General features: G+C 45.9%; 1 protein-coding gene across 2 annotated transcripts in view; it reads right to left on the reverse strand.

Moving 5' to 3' along the window:
• The window catches only part of Tmem163 (transmembrane protein 163), a 174197-nt gene that overhangs the window by 14786 nt on the left and 142966 nt on the right, over positions 1 to 16445 (reverse strand). For both annotated transcript variants that reach the window (XM_087581154.1, NM_001110763.2), the window contains 1 exon segment: positions 11904 to 12000. In XM_087581154.1, coding sequence (XP_087437280.1) covers positions 11904 to 12000 — 97 coding nt within the window.

A 16445-nucleotide genomic window follows, 5' to 3' on the forward strand; every position in this document is an offset into this window, starting at 1 on the left:
GAGGGGGAGAGAGAAAGAGAGAGAGAGAGAAGAGAGAGAGAGAGAGAGAGAGAGAGAGAGAGAGAGAGAGAGAGAGAGAGAGAAGAAAAATCTCATAATGTTTCAAGTGAGTGAAGAGTTTTATGCAGGGCGGCATTCACCCCTGTGGCACAGGCATCCCAAGCAGTCATCTGCTGGCAGCCGTTTCTAACACTGCACTGCTGAGTCTCTGTCATCCCAGGCACCACTCCCGTTTTCCCTAGACCGCTGCATCTCTGAGCCTTTGTATCCATGCCGTTGCTCACAGGAAAACCTCGTGTCAAAATGAAATTATTTCAATAGCGTGAGTCAGTTGTCACCTCCTAGGCAGAGCTTATACTTTATAGGATGTGACAATAACAGTTGCAACGCTGGGACACGGTGAACTATATAGCCAGTGACATCAGATGGAGGCCGGATCTGCCAAGCCAACCCATCCTTCCCCCGGTGACCCCCGCTGTCCTGTTCATAGGATATGAGGTAGTGAGAGAGGACTCGGGAGGCTCGCTTGCTTATGTCTGCAAAAAGGCGTCCTTCGCCTTCCTAATGAGGACAGATTTCAAACCATTCTGACACTGCCTGTGTCAGAGTGCCACCAGGGCGACGCTCGTGCCGACTGAATAATACATGAGGATCGATTTATGGCCCCAGGTGAAATTAAAACAGTCACTCTCATCTTCAGAACTTTTCGTCACCGCCCTCCCCCGCCCCCTCAGATGTGTGGAAATCGCACCAGGCGCAAGCCTCATTTTCCCCCCAGTGATTAAATTATATTGACAAATCACCCTGCGCTCCCATCTGAAGGCTTGGGGATTTGTAAGTTAGCGTCAGACCATTCGGAAGTCAGGATGTGGAACACCGATGCCCGTATCTGTGGGGCCATGCCGGCCCCGACATTTTCTAGACAGGCTGATAGGTCCTGCTGAGTATAACGAGGACAGTTGGTGCCAGCTTCCTGGGGTCCATGGAACTGAGATGGACAGCAGGGTCAAAGGAAGCCTCAGAGAGGCACAGGCTGGCCAGCAAAGGTGCCATGATTGCCCCAGGGTCCAGTAGGCCATCTGAGAGCCCAGGCTGACATTCCCTGGTCCACCCTGGCTTCTGTTCAATGGGGCATCGGACACATTGCCATTTTCTCCCATGAGAATGGGAATCTCTGGAACCAAAGACTCCAGTCCCAAATCGTTGCCATGGATGCAGAGACCAGCCACCAGGCTGAGTTCAAGCCTTCCTTCCCTGGTGACTCCCTGCCCACACCCTCCTCCCCTGAAGATGGCTTAAAGGAAGAGTCTCCTCTGGGGTTTCTAAAACAGCATGACACCACATACCCTGAGACGGCTAATCTGGATTACAACTCCATGGGATTTAGAATCACCTAGGAGACACACCTCTGGATGTGGTTATGAGGGAGCAGCTTCTAGAGCGAGTTAACAAAGAAAACCAACTATACTGGCATACAATTAATATATTTTAAAGTTTGCTTTACTAAGAAAGAATTAAAATATAAAAGAGATGTGGAGATTTATCAAAATTATAAGTGGTTTCCTCTAGGAGAGAGGTTTTTTTTTTAAAATAATGCACCTTGTACAACAATTAGCTATTTAGGGGTGTGTATGTACGTGTGTGTGTGTGTGTGTGTGTGTGTGTATGTGTGTGTATGTGGTATGTATGTGTGTATGTGTGTGTATGTGTATGTGTGTGTGTTTGTGTGTGTATGTGGTATGTATGTGTGTGTATGTGTGTGTGTATATGTGTATGTGTGTGTGTATATGTGAGTGTGTATGTGTGTGTATGTGGTATGTACGTGTGTATGTGTGTGTGTATGTGTATGTGTGTATGTGTGTGTATGTGTGTGTGGTATGTATGTGTGTATGTGTGTGTGTACGTCTGTGTGTGTGTATGTGGTATGTGTGTGTGTGTTTGTGTGTATGTGATATGTATGTGTGTATGTGTGTATGTGTGTGTGTATGTGTGTATGTGTGTGTATGTGGTATGTATGTGTGTATGTGTATGTGTGTGTATGTGTGTATGTGTGTGTATGTGTGTGTATGTGTGTGTATGTGTGTGTATGTGTGTGTGTGTTTGTGTGGTCTAACTTGGATAGAGATGAGAAATAAGGCATCCCAGAGGCCCAGTCCCATTTTTTCTGCATGTGAAAGGTTGAGGTAGAGGGACTATAAATTCCAGACTACCATGGGCACACTCCCCAACTCTCATCTTAAACATTTAAAGAGAACAAAGACTTCAGGAGGGTTAAGTCTGGTCTCGCTGCCTCAGTCAGAGTTCAGCCCGGGAAAGTCAGCTGATGACAGACATCTACTGTGAGGCATCAGCCAAGGTGACCTTGGTGAGTCAATATAGTCAGAAGCCACAAGGCTGGGCAGCTGGGTGGTTAGACTTTATAGTTCACCCTCTGTTTTCTCCCTCTGTTTAAATTCCAAGACAAGACATAGGGAAGGAGACCACCATGAACAACAACCAGAAAAGCTCCAAAGTTCTACTGCAGTGTGCTAACTGTACACGTCAGCATGAAGACAGGTTGGTTGGGACCCTGGGGATAAGCTTTTAACCTGACGAGAGATGCAGTTCAGTTAATAAAGTGAGTGCTTGCTGGGCAAACACGAAGTGCCCAGAATTGCATAGACCATGCATGCATGCCTGTAATCTCCACTTGGAAAGTAGAGAAAAGAGGTCATCATTATCTACATAAGGAGTTCGAGGCCAGTCTGGACTACCTGAATGCTATAAAAAAACAAAAAACAAACAAACAAAAAAACAAACACCTAGATTGGGGGTAGGAGTGTTTGGGAATCACTAAGGAAAACTGGTTGATAAAGACAGGCGGCAGGCAGAGCTCAGGGCACAGACGCCTTCCTTGAGGCAGAATGTGGAGGTCCACGTTTTGTAGCAGCTGTTTCCTCTAATGAACCCCCCCACATACTGTGTGTTGGTGGAGGGGTCATGCCCCCCTACACACACACACAGGTGTTGGGGGGCGGGTCATAGGTCAAGCCCGCATAGCCACTCTCTCATTGAAAAATTCTTTAGGGAAAAGAGCCTGTCTTCAGTCATATTGGTCTTAGAATTTTTCACTCCAGAGACTGAGATGATCAAAGAGCTCAATTTGTGTGTGTGTGTGTGTGTGTGTGTGTGTGTGTGTGTGCGCGCACGCGCGCGCGTGTGTGATCTGTGGCTTTGTGAGAAAATACTCGTTTTTTGCCTGTAGGCTGAACAGAACGCAGCAGGACCCACATGACCCCAAGACAGCCATAGTGAGGGCTGGCATCACTACAAGAACGCACTTTCCACTGCTCCATAGTGCACAGGCTCACTGTGTGCACTACATGGGCAGGGGCATTTCAGTGTGCGCTTGAGAAATAAAACATGCATTGATCTGAGTCTCCCCACTGGCCAAAGCACAGCCCCAAGGGCAGAGATGTTCTGAGGCCAGAAGCCTTGTCCTCTATGTAGGGAAGCAAATATATATGTAATACATATATGTATACATACATATACATATATGTATTATAGTGACAAACAGCTTTCAAAATCATTTTTTTCTCCAAATGATAGGTGATAAAACTGCACAGAGAAACAATCACTAAGTTAGTTCTAGTTGGTTAGAAAAACAAGTTTCGAGAGATTAGAATTGCCCAAGGAAAGAAATGTTGACCTAGTGAAGTTCTCGGCCTCAGTGCAACATCCTACTCTCATTGATCAACATAACTTTTCTTTTTTTGTTTGTTTTGTGATGTGGTGTTTCTGACGCTGTTTTTAAAGATTTGTTTCATTTTTATTTATGTATATTTGTGAATGTCTCTGTGGGGCATGTGTGGATGGGTGTGTGTGCCTGTGTCTGTGTGTGTGTGTGTGTGTGTATGTGAGTGTGTATGTTTGCATGTATGTTTGTGTGTGTATGTGTGTATGTTTGATTGTGTGTGTGTATGTTTGAGTATATGTGTATGTGTGTGTATGTTTGTGTGTGTGTGTATGTTTGAATGTATGTGTGTGTGTGTTTGTGTGCGTGTGTGTTTGAGTGTGTGTGTGTGTATGTTTGAGTGTATGTGTGTGTATGTTTGAGTGAATGTGTATGTGTGTGTATGTTTGTGTGTGTGTGTGTGTGTGTGTGTGTGTGTGTGCTCGTGCGTGTTTAAGCTGAGCTGCTGGGACGGAACCCAGGGCCTCGTGCATGCTAGGCCAGTGCTCGGGCCACACCACCACCATCCTTACGTACACAGATTCCCCTTGAATAGGAAGGGCAGGGTGGGGAAGCTGGTAGCTGGAGAGAAATGAGCACATCTTCCCCTGTGTTTGTCACAGCGGCCATACAAGATGGGTCTTCGTGATGCTGATCAAGTTAAAAAGTCTCCGAAGCTACTGTGAAGGGGGAGAGTTATTTGCAATCAGTAAAATGGGGGACATCCTAGACTTGGAATTGACCCTGGATCTCATGTGGGGCTAGAGTCTTTGGGTTATGTCCCTTCCATCGGGAAGCACAGCTGTCTTTAGAAGTTTTTTATGGAGTCTGGCTTTGCAGTGCTCAGTCCTCAGGGAGAGCCCTTGATCCGTTCGGTGGTCCCCTCACTGAGTCTCTGATACAGCACATCACTCACAGTGCAGGTGACAGTTAACACAGTTAATTCTCCCCATAGTTAAGAGTGTGTCTTTTTGTTGTAAGACGGTGGCAGGTCTCATGCCTCCGCCAACCTCAGAAACTTCATGAAGGCCTAATGAGACATCAGGCTAAAAGAAAAACCTACTATTTAAGGGAGAAAGCACAAAGCTTCCTATTATAATAGACAGAATCGAGCAACATGGCAGATTGCTCACGACAATATCATAAACTGATGAAAAACCAAGATTCGCAGAGCCAGGAAGTGGACCAATTGGAGACTCCTGAATCATCTCCTAGGGAAACAGAGCTGTCAACTTTCAGTTCTTATAAGAAGCCAAGAGGACGACCCACCCACACTTCCAGAAGCTGACGGAGACAAACCTTCAGGGGCCCAGGCCACCAGGGACCTTCAGGATGTGCCTGGCAAGCACGTGAAGTCACGTGTGGTTCTGCCACAGCTCTTACCCGCTGTCCTTAGGAACTACTGCTATACTTGCCCACTGTTTAGCATTCCTGTCTAATCAAACACGTTGTCTCCTCACAATATCTATTTATAGAATAGATAAAAAAACAGTCCTGTCAGCAAAGTGTCTGGGTCACACTTGGGAGAGCAAAACCTGCTCTCGTGGCAACCCATTGGTCCTATGCAGATCTCAGTGGGGCTCCTAGCTGGCCTCAAAATGGGAGAGTGTTTGTGGCTAAGCACAGACTCCATGTTTCAAGTACATGTTTTGATCCACATTAACATATTATGTGACTGTGTTTCCCACCCCCTCCCGTGTATGTGTGTGTGTGTGTGTGTGTGTGTGTGTGTGTGTGTGTGTGTATCTGTGTACATGCATGCGCAAACACGTGGACATCAGGGGTCAACCTCAAGGGTCATGCCTTAGGATCCAGCTACCGTTTTTAAAAAAATAATTTAGTTAATTTGTGTGTGTATGCATGTGAGAGAGAGACAGAGAGACAGAGACATGGACAGAGAGTCAGTCTATGTACATGTATATGCAGGTGAACACACCTATATTTATATGAAAAGACCAGAAGGGCCTCCGGTGTCCTCTGTAACACTCCACCTATTGTGCTGAGTCTGGGTCTATCTCTAACCTGGATTCATAGCTAGGCAGGAAACTGGCAAGTCTCAGTGTAGGACCTCACATCTCCAGTCCCCTCAGAGCTGGGCTCGCAAGCATTTGCTTTGGAAGGACACCTGTCTTGTTATGTGGGTGCTGAAACCCTAACTCTGGTGCTCACTGCCAAGCAGGCCTTCTTATCACAGAACCATCTCCCCAGTCCCACAACCCACCTGGTTTTGAAGCAGAGTCTCTTAGTGGCCTGGAGCTCTCCAGGAAGGCTAGGCTGACTGTCCAACAAGCCCCAGAGTTGACCTGTCCCCACTTTCTCAGCTCTGAATTACAAATGTATGTCACCTGTCACCACACCTGGGTTTCTAAATTTAGGTGCTAAGAGTTAGACTCAAATCCTCATACAAGACAAGCACTCTACCAACCAAGTCAGCTTTTGTTTGTTTGTTTGGTTGGTTGGATGGTTGGTTTTTGTTTGTGTTTTTAAGTATTAGTTCCATTCCCAAGCTAAATTAGGAGTTACGTTTCATGTTGGAAAAACGTCTCTGATGCTGAACCACAGGTTATACTGCCCATGCATTATCCAACCTGAGCTGAAGAAGCATCCTGGACAGCATTTCCTAGACTGAGCCAGGAGAGTGGGTATGGAGAGCAGATGACAGGCAGGAAGTGCGAGGGGAAAGAATGAACTCACATTTTTTTAAAAGTATCTTTGTTTGTTTATTTTGTGGGAGGGGTCGCACGTGTGCCAAGGTTCATATGTGGAGAGCAGGAAAAGGGGAAGGAGAAGAAAGAAAAGAGAGAAGAAAAAGCAGGGAAGAGGTGTCGTGGGGAGTAGAGGAAATGCAAAGGTCAAGCCCTGAAGGCCAACGGGCAGCCAAGACACATGAGACAGACAGGCCTGTGGGGCCAGGAGCTGGAGGACGAAGAGGCAGGCAATGAGACTGACTCTGCCATCAACGGACTGACAGCCTTAGACTTCAGCTTTCAGGGCCCGTGTCCCTGCAAACCGGAATAGCACACCAGCCGCCCTTCCTCATCAGAGCAGGTGCAGCAGGGGCAAAACAGGATGTGACCCTTTGAAAACAACCCGAGATCAGAAGAAAAAGAACCAAAGAGAGAATAAAATAGTAAACCAGCCCACTCCAGCATCAGACAACCTAGATCTAGACCATGAATATATGTAACTTTTATTCATTAATGAAAAGCTTCATGACAGTGGGTAAGGTCACTGCCGGCACAGACTTCTTGAAGATGCTCACTTTTGTTCTGAAGTTACTTTCTTTTACTTTTTATTTATTCATTCATTGATTTGTTTTGTTTTAAAAGGGACGAGATCTCATGAAGCCCATACTGCCCTCACCGTGTAGCTGCGGATGACCTTGAACTTGTGATCCTCCTGTCTCCGCCTCCCATGTGCTGGGACTACAGGCATGCACCACCATCTCTAGTTTAAATAGTGCTAGGGATGGAACTCAGGAAGGCAGGGCAAGTACTCTACCAACCGAACCACACTAGAAGCTGCCATCATATTGTAAATAAGTAAATATTGTCCTGTTAGCACCAAGCAAGTGCTGGCTCCCTGTCATAGCACAGCCCACTGCCCAGCTTCTAGAACTAGAACAAAGCAGAATTGCAGAGAACTCTCTCCCAAACTCTGTCTTAACAGAGGTAGGGAGCAGGCTTACACCCTTTACTTATATAGCCACAAAGCACAACCCACTAGGCCTGCTTCAGGACTCACCCCAGAAACCAAGCTGGCTCAGTTCCTCTTCCAGTCAAACCCCAAGGGGCTGGTGACACCCTGGAGGATCAGAGCCAGCTGACTACATAGCTGGGGAACTCCTGACTACCCAGATTTCTTGTTGAAAACTGAGCCATTGCAGGCTGGGGAGATGGCTCAGTGGGTATGAGGACCTGAGGTCAGAAAGCAGAATCTACATTAAAAAGCCTGTTATAACCTGTAGCCAGAGCACCTGGGGGAGGGGAAGCAGTGACAAGAAGATCCCTAGAGCTTGGTCACCACCAACCTAGATGAAAAACAGCAAGCTCCAGACTCAGTGAGAGACCCAACCTCAAGGGAGTAATGTGGAGAGCAATGGAGAATACGCAATGTCCTCCTCTAGTCTCACAGGCACATATATCATACATGTGTACACACACACACACACACACACACACACACACACACACACACACAGAGGCACATGCACACACTCGCAGGCACATGCACGCGTGCACACACACACATTGACCCATCCCAGCACTAAGCCTCACTCTGAGAATTTCATGCTGAATTAAAAGAAAAGAACTGGTGTTGACTTCTGTTTAAGAGAGTCTCATACATCTCAGTATCCCAGTCTGGGCTTGGACTCACTATGTAGCCGAGCATGACCCTTTCTGGTCCTCCTACCTCTACCTCTCCAGTGCTGGGGTCATCTAACAGGTATGCACCGCTAGACACAGTTTGTATGGTGCTGAGGCTCTGACCCAGGTTTCCATACATACTAGTCAAGTATTATCCACGGAGCCACACACCAGCTCCCGGACCTTGTATCTGCAGGGCTGCTAATGCAGCTTGGACTTGAGGTGAGGGGTTAAGATATGATTAGGAAAGACATCCATTACCTTGAGACCCTGAAGAGGCCCATGTTTACTCCAGACCCTACAAGACATGGCAAAGTCCCTGAGTGCAGCTGAGACTTCATGCTTGGCCCATGGGAAGTGCTTCTATTAGGATGTGTGGCCTTGTTGGAGGAAGTCTATCACTGTATGGTCTGGCTTTGAGGGCTCCTAGTTCTCAAGATCTGCCCAGTACAGAAGAGTCAATCTCCTCCTGACTGCCTTTGGATCAGAATGTAGAACTCTCAGTCTGCCTGCATGCTGCCATGCTTCCTGCCATGCTGATAATGGACTGAACCTCTGAAACTGTTAAGCCTGTTCCAATTAAATGTTGTCCTTTATAAGAGTTGCCTTGGTCATGGTGTCTGTTCACAGCAGTAAAACCCTAAGTGAGACAATGTTTCCATGTGAAATTATCCATTCAGGCTTTCAATTTCTTTTCATTAGTTCCTCTCTCTCTCTCTCTCTCTCTCTCTCTCTCTCTCTCTCTCTCTCTCTCTGTGTGTGTGTGTGTGTGTGTTTTATATGTGTATGTGTATAGGTACTCCTCCCATCATACAGGTGTATGAGCAAAAGGTCGACATCAGTGATAGAGGGGTCTTCCTCTCTCGCCAGTTCAGCTACCCAGAGAACCCTGAGGATGCTCCTGCCTTCTGTCCTCAATGCTGAGATTACAGGCATACCTTACTCCTCTGTCTAGCTTTTCAGTGTTCCTGAGGACTGAGTGCAGTTTGCCCACTGAGCCGTCTGCCCAGCCCTATGAGTTTTATGTTCAGCAGAGGTTCCTCTCTTTTCTCTGGCATAGCAATTCTGAAGGAGTCTGGAGCCTTTAGCCAGGCACACGTTCTCCCAGTACTACAGGCCTGGCCAACTTCTCCCTTCTGTGTGCAGGCCTGATTTTTCTAGGCATTTGACTTGACAAATCTAATTTATGGGAAGCATTGTGTATCAGCACTCATCCTGAGTCACAGCTTGATGTGTGACTGGCTGGCTGGCTTCTAGAAACTTCCCTAGTACAGAGCAAAGGAACCAGGACACTTGATAGAAAAATCCGTGACTTATACCAGAAGACTCTACTCCCTACTACAAAAGCCAGGAAATGGGACCCGCCTGGGTGCCCATCAACAGACGGATGGCTAATTAAAACATGGTCTATGTATGTGATGGAATTTTATTTAGACATTAAAAAATGAATTTTGCTGAAAGATGGATGGAACTGAAAAAATTAAGTACAGTAACACAGGCTCATTATAAAGAACACTTCCTGTTCTCTCTCACACACAGATCCTGGCTTCTACTTTTTATATGTGTATATTTATGTGGGATTGTGTGTGTACAGCTGCTGGAAAATTAGAAAGCAGACCAAGAGAGGCCAGGGCAAAGGGACTCTAAGGGAGAGGGCTGGAGAGAGTATGACAGGAAAGCACAAAGGGTGGAAGGGTCACCAGTGCAGGAAGACAGGGAGGGAGCCGAGCCGGCACAGAGAGCAATCAACACTAAGAATGGATCTCATGAGGAACTGTTACATTGTATCTTAATTTAAGAAAAGAAAAAAACTGGAATAGAGAAATGATTTGGTTGGTAAACCGCTTTCATTGCAGGCAGGAAGACCTGAGCTTGATCCCCGGAACCAAGACTGGTGGAACACACATGTAATAGGAATGTTGGGGAAACAGAGACAGGTAGACCCCTGAGGCTCAGTAGTCAGCCATCTTAGTCAAATTGCTGAGCTCTAAGAGGATGAGAGACCTCATCTTAAAGGGCAGGAACAGGATTCCCGAGGAAAACACCTGAGGCTGTCTTCTGACTGCCATACACATGCACGCCCACATGCATGCACCCCTGCCCCCACTCACAGGCATTAAAAATTAATAATTTTCTCTGCTCTGGTAGCATTAGCTGGTCCTGTATGCTGGCAAACAGCAGCCTTTGCCTGTTAACTTTCATGACGCTAAAAGCTTAAAAATGAAACCAACCATACGCAGGATATCTACAACATGGTATAAATTTTCAGTCTCACCCCAGAACTGATAAAAAAGATTGGAGTAGCCCTGGGTTCTCCAAGGACAGGGCCCATCTTGGGTATCACCATGTGGCTCTCCTCCATTCAAACCTGACATGGGCGGATCATTAGACATTGATATGATGGTGAGGCAGGATTGAAATTCTGGAGCCTCTTCATCTAAGAGCAACTGCACCATGGGTAATGAGTGACTGCCCACAGCTAAAAGTGCTTCTGTTACTAAGAGAAAACAAGGAGCATCTCTAAAAAGACCTGAGGGCAAAGACATCCATCCCATGCCATCACACCTGCTGGAAATTAATCTTTAGTATCTTCATAAATGAATGTGTCAGCTAGCACAGTGCTAAAAAACTGCTACCTAGTAATATTTCTTCAAATTCGAGTGTATTCATATCCTCTGAAAAATGTAGGGTGTTGCCTGATTGACATGCAGCATACATAATCACACTTGGTGCCTTCTGTGTTAGCAGATTCTTATTCTAGCAGAATGGGGTATGTTACATATAGTTTGATGGGGAAGAGGATATATGGGTATAAGATCTACACCAGCTGGGCAGATCATAATACATGCATGTGCACGTGCACACACGCACACATACACCGAAGATTACTCCCAAGATGCCACAGAATCTATAAGAAATATAATATACGCAGTTGTTGTGTAAATATTTCTTCCAAATTGAATCATTCCCTTCTGGAACAAGCCCAGGAAGTAAAAGAAACTTAGAAGATGTAGGAAGTCAACAAAATTTACAAAACTCAGGAAGCTCCTGAAATTTACAAGACTCACAAGGTCCTACCCCCAAAGTTATATGAACATTACATATTTATGTATAGTCTCCCTAATTATCCTGACTTGTATAAAATGGTATGTTGTAGTCAAGCTTAAATCCAAACACATCCTACAGAGTGTCCTGTTTACATAGCTTTGAACCCAAATGTGAAGATTTATAATGTCAGCCTCTTCATCACCTAGTAACCAAATCTGTTGCCTTCTATGAAGGCTGCTCAAAGGAAGCTACCAAAACATCCAGGGAGTATAGAGGAAGAAAGAATTAAAGTAAGGACCAGAGGACAAGACATCTCTGCCAGAAAGTATGTCTTCTAATTTATATATCTAGACATTAGTTATGCTAGGAATCCTAATGGAAATAGATTTACATACTCATTGAGGTATAAAAGAAAAAAGAAATACTTTATTACAACAATTATTAGATGGATTTAGAAAACAGACAGGATCACAGCTATACAAATATAGTTTCTTTTTTATGAAAATAAAGGCATTGCTTTAAGAGTAGTAAAAGAGTGTAAGGTTAGGACATAAAAGACAGTACAAGCTCAACTATGTGACGTCTCATCTGACCCAGAACTTTACTCTGCTGAGTTATCTGTATCCCTGGAATGGGTTCTTCTGAGCCCTAAAAATGTTGCATGATCTGTCTTCTTCAGCTCAACAGCCTCCCTTTACCCACTCACTGCAGTAGACCTTTGTGAGAATCAAGGTGGGAACGTAGAGAAGAATGTTAGGAAAGAAGGACCTTACCACTTCAGGAAGCAGCCTTGTTGAGAGGTCATGGATAGCTTTGACCACTATGCATATAGATGACAGAAGAAAGATCACCCCCAAGATGACACAGGCTCTGTAATAGAAAGAAAATAGAGAGTTGTGTAGTTATTTCCTCTAAATTTAAACATATCCCCCTGGAGGAAAGCTCATTAATCCTCAGAAAGTAAAGGAAACTTACAAGTCTTAGGAAGTAAACAAAACTTATAGGTCTGAGGAAACTCCTGAAACTTACAAGACTCACAAGGTCCCTTCTTGAATGTTATATAACAGTAACAATTGCTTAGAAGAGGTGAATTTCTTCAGTTGAGCTTCCTAAAAGTTGTACAGGCTCCCTTCCAACTTCTGGGTTGCAACTTTTGTGACTTGTCACCCAAGCTGGGGTGGGCTTTTCAATGACATAGTTGCCTTTAGTCATTTGTACTCTATAAGTAACCCCAATGAAACTAGATTGGCTAATCTGCATAGATGGAATCCTTTCTCTATTATGTTGTCAATTTCTTATCTGAGATGGATCCCAGGGGCTGGCTGAAAAGTTAATATAGCCAAACCAGTGAGCTTCAGGTTCAGTGAAAGACCATATCTCAAAAGGTAAGATGGTGAATAACAGAAGATGGCTAAGATTGATTGACTCTGACCTACAAACAGAGAGAGGGGGTGGTGAGGAGGTGGAGAAAGGGATGAGGGGGGAGAGAGAGATCTCTTAGGTAATAATCTATGTCTTCCATTGCCAGTGTCTACAGTAGCATGTATCTGTTGAGTGGATATGATCAACTAACGAGTTAGCTAACCAAATGTAACGAGTTACTAACCATTACTAGTTTACCTAACTGGGGAGGTTTCACCATGGAGTCTAAAGCATCACTGTCTGCTTCCTAATGGGTATAAGGAAAGAAAGGGGACTCCTAACCTTCAGCCCTGTGCCCTCAGACTGGCCTCATTGTAAAGTAGCTCTAAAGTGTAATGAAAACTCAAAGGTCAGCCATCCAGTTTACTAAATCTCAACCTTGCGAACTGTAGCCTACCTGGTGTATACACTGCCAGTGTACCTGAGAATATGTCCAAATTTTCCTAAAATCTCATTTCCCTCTTCTGTTCAGTATGTTTCAGACTTGAAAACCGTAGCCTCTGCCTCCCAAAACAGTATAAGGGCCTGTGTGTCAGAGCCCTGCTGCTTCTGCAGCCCAACACGGCTATGAATAGCTCAGGCTGTGATGCTATTTTTTAACATTGTATTAATAATATATTGTGTTTGCACAGCAGCTCTCTCCTCAGGCACTCTGAGTTCTGCACAGCAGCTCCTACATCCCCTGGAGGACTCCACACACCCAGGTGTTTGCTTCTCTGCAGTTTATGAATGGGGAGGGAGATGTGTGTTTGTTTCAGTAACACAAGGAGACTAAGTCAGAGAGTCCAGGGTTAGGAGGCCTGGCTCAAGGTCGTGCAAGACATCGAGTTCTACCTAGAAATAGAGCCTGGGGCCGGGGAGGTAGAACGTTCAGTGGTAAAAATGTCTGCTGCACAAGCATTAGGCTCTGAGTTTGGATCTCTAAGGACCCATATTAAAAAAAGGAAAAAAGACAGCTAGCCCCTGGAGTACATTACCAACCATCTAACTGCATCAGTGGCTTGAGTCAGTGAGAGAGCTTATCTCAAAAACCAAGTGTGGAAAGGGACTGGGGAGCTTGCTCCACAGTTAGGAATACTTTCTGCTCTTCCAGAGTACAGGAGTTTGGCTCTAAGAACCCACACTGAGCTGTTCAGAATCATCTGTAGCTCCCAGCATAAGGGATCTAATACCCTCTCCTGGAGTCTGAGAGCACTTGCACCCATGTGGCCTGTATACACAGAGCCACACACACATACAAATTAAACATCGAATATAAATGAGAACAAATAGAAAAGGTTGAGGAAGATGTCTGATGCCAACATTTGGCCTCCACATGCATCATCACATACACCTATACATAAATACGGGGCTACACACACACACACACACACACACACACACACACACACCACAAGAAGTAGTATTTGATTCAACTAATGACCTCCCAGTGGCCAGCCCATTCGACAAAGACTCGGGGTACCATGTCATATGACCACCACCACTCTAGACTCACCAGAACATCACTCTCCACCATGGCTTTCCAAAACATCTCAAAGATTTGGGTCAGAAGCAGCTTGATTGAGCAACGGTGACCTCTTCTTCATCAATATTAAGGGAACAGCTTCTAGGCCTGATAGGCAGAGAGTTGGCACGCGCACACACACACACACACACACACACACACACACACACACACACCAGCCTTCTCCTGCACAGGCAGGCCTAGCGGGGTGAGAAGGGTACTGGGGAGCCAGGTCTCCAAAAAGAATATACACTCTGCTTTCCTCCTGCTTAAACCCAGGACAGCTTCCCAGGAGAGAGAAAACAAATGACCCATCAACCCTTCAACAAAGCAACCAGTTCACTGCTCTGCTGTAATCCCCAGCCAGTGGCTCAGAACAGAACTGAGATTCTGGGACCGTGTGTGTGTGTGTGTGTGTGTGTGTGTGTGTGTGTGTGTGTGTGTGTGTGTGTGGAGAGAGAGAGAGAGAGAGAGAGAGAGAGAGAGAGAGAGAGAGAGACCTTGCCAAAATCCACATCATGTGAGAATTTGCTAGAAGGAAATTCTGAGTGCTTCTGCCCCAGGCCTGCTCTTGGTCTCTGCCGAGAACATACCCAGCAGATACACAAAGACAGTGGCTAGCAGCCTGCTGGGAACACACAGGAAAGAGTGGCCCAGTTCTCCTCTACTTTAGCAGACCGTCTGTAATTGGATGTGTTGGTCCACCCATTAAGCACTGGGCCACGGTTGAGAAGTCTTTACTTACAGCAGGTCCACCATATGCCAAGAAACCCCGCGGAGCACTAGACTCTGACATGTAAGTCACAGTCCCTTCTTCAAGAAGTGGGGAAAGGAAGATTCAGATCTCACGGGACACTTCTGGAGGGAGAGCAAGCCGGCTCTGAACAAATCAAAAGGAGCTCAGTTATAGGGTGCATGGGGGTGGGGAAATGGCTCAGTAAGTAGTGTTTTCCACCGTGCTGCGGATCCACAACACCTCCATTAAAGTCAGGTGGGTAGAGTCTGTAAGATGAACTCGGTGACGACGTTTGACCTGACCTCCTACCTCCACACAAACACACGAGTGCACCTGTGTACTCACACTCATGTGTGTGCACATATACAAACAGGTACACACAGACACACACACAAAAACACACACATACACACACAAACACACACAGACATACACAAACACACACATATACACACAAACGCACACATATACACATATATACACACAAACACACAAACACACACACATATACACACAAACACACACAGACACACACAAACACACATATACACACAAACACACATATACACATATATACACACAAACACACACATATACACACAGACACACACAAACACACACACACAAAGACACACACATATACACACACACAGACACACACAAATACACACACAGACACACACAAACACACAGACACACACACAGACACACACACACAGACACACACACTCAATTTCAATGAGAACAACAAGGTTATCCTGGAGAAGGCATCTCGGCCGCATGTCAGAATTCCTGCATTCCTCTCATTAACGCTGCTACACACGTGGTGTAAGGAACCGTTCTCAGGAACAGGAGGCACAGATACTTGGGGGAAGAAGCTTCCAGGCAGAAGGAAGGCAGGACTTTGAGGTGGAAATATTCCTGGCATGATGGGGCTACAGCAAGTCTGTAAGAGGAGGGGGAAGGGAGCAAGGGGAATAAAAAGCATCAAGGGAGCGCCGAGGGGGGTTGGACCTTATGAGTTCTTAGAGCTGTTATGGTGTCTACAGGATGGGAGCCACCGGGGGCTGGGCTTGGAAAGGAGAGTGTGGCACATTTTTTTGGCAGGACTGTGCTCTCTTTGGCAAAGCAGAAACAGAGAGAGGAGTTAGGAGCCTGGTGCGATGCTCTGGCCAGGTGAGGGTGGGAACAAGTAAGTCTGGGTCAGAATGGTAAAATTTGAGGATTGAGTCTGGAGACATTCTGACTTGAGAATTCCGAAGGTATGGTGGACAGGTTCTGTTAAGCAAGCTCCAGACGCACAGGAGAATGAAGCAAGCCTTCAGACCCTGGGAAATGGACGGGTGGAGTTGTTCTTCCCTGAGATCCCTGAGACGGAGACCTCAGGAAGAGGGGGTGGAGAGGGAGGAAGAACAACAGCTCAGATTTTGATACACCAAGTTAGAGACTTCTCTCAGACACCCAAGGAGACATATTTGATTGTATTTTTATTTTGAGACAGGGCCTCACGTAGCCCAAGCCGTCCCTGAACTCCCAATGTAGCTAAAGATGACCTTTGAACTTCTGATCCTCCACCTCTCACGTGCTGGGATGAGTAGTGTGGCCCAGTGTTCCCTGTCTGTATGATTCTGGGGCTTCGGGGGACCCAGGGCT

This window comes from Rattus norvegicus, chromosome 13 (assembly GCF_021556685.1).
Source record: "Rattus norvegicus strain SHRSP/BbbUtx chromosome 13, alternate assembly SHRSP_T2T, whole genome shotgun sequence".
Classification (NCBI taxonomy): domain Eukaryota; kingdom Metazoa; phylum Chordata; class Mammalia; order Rodentia; family Muridae; genus Rattus; species Rattus norvegicus.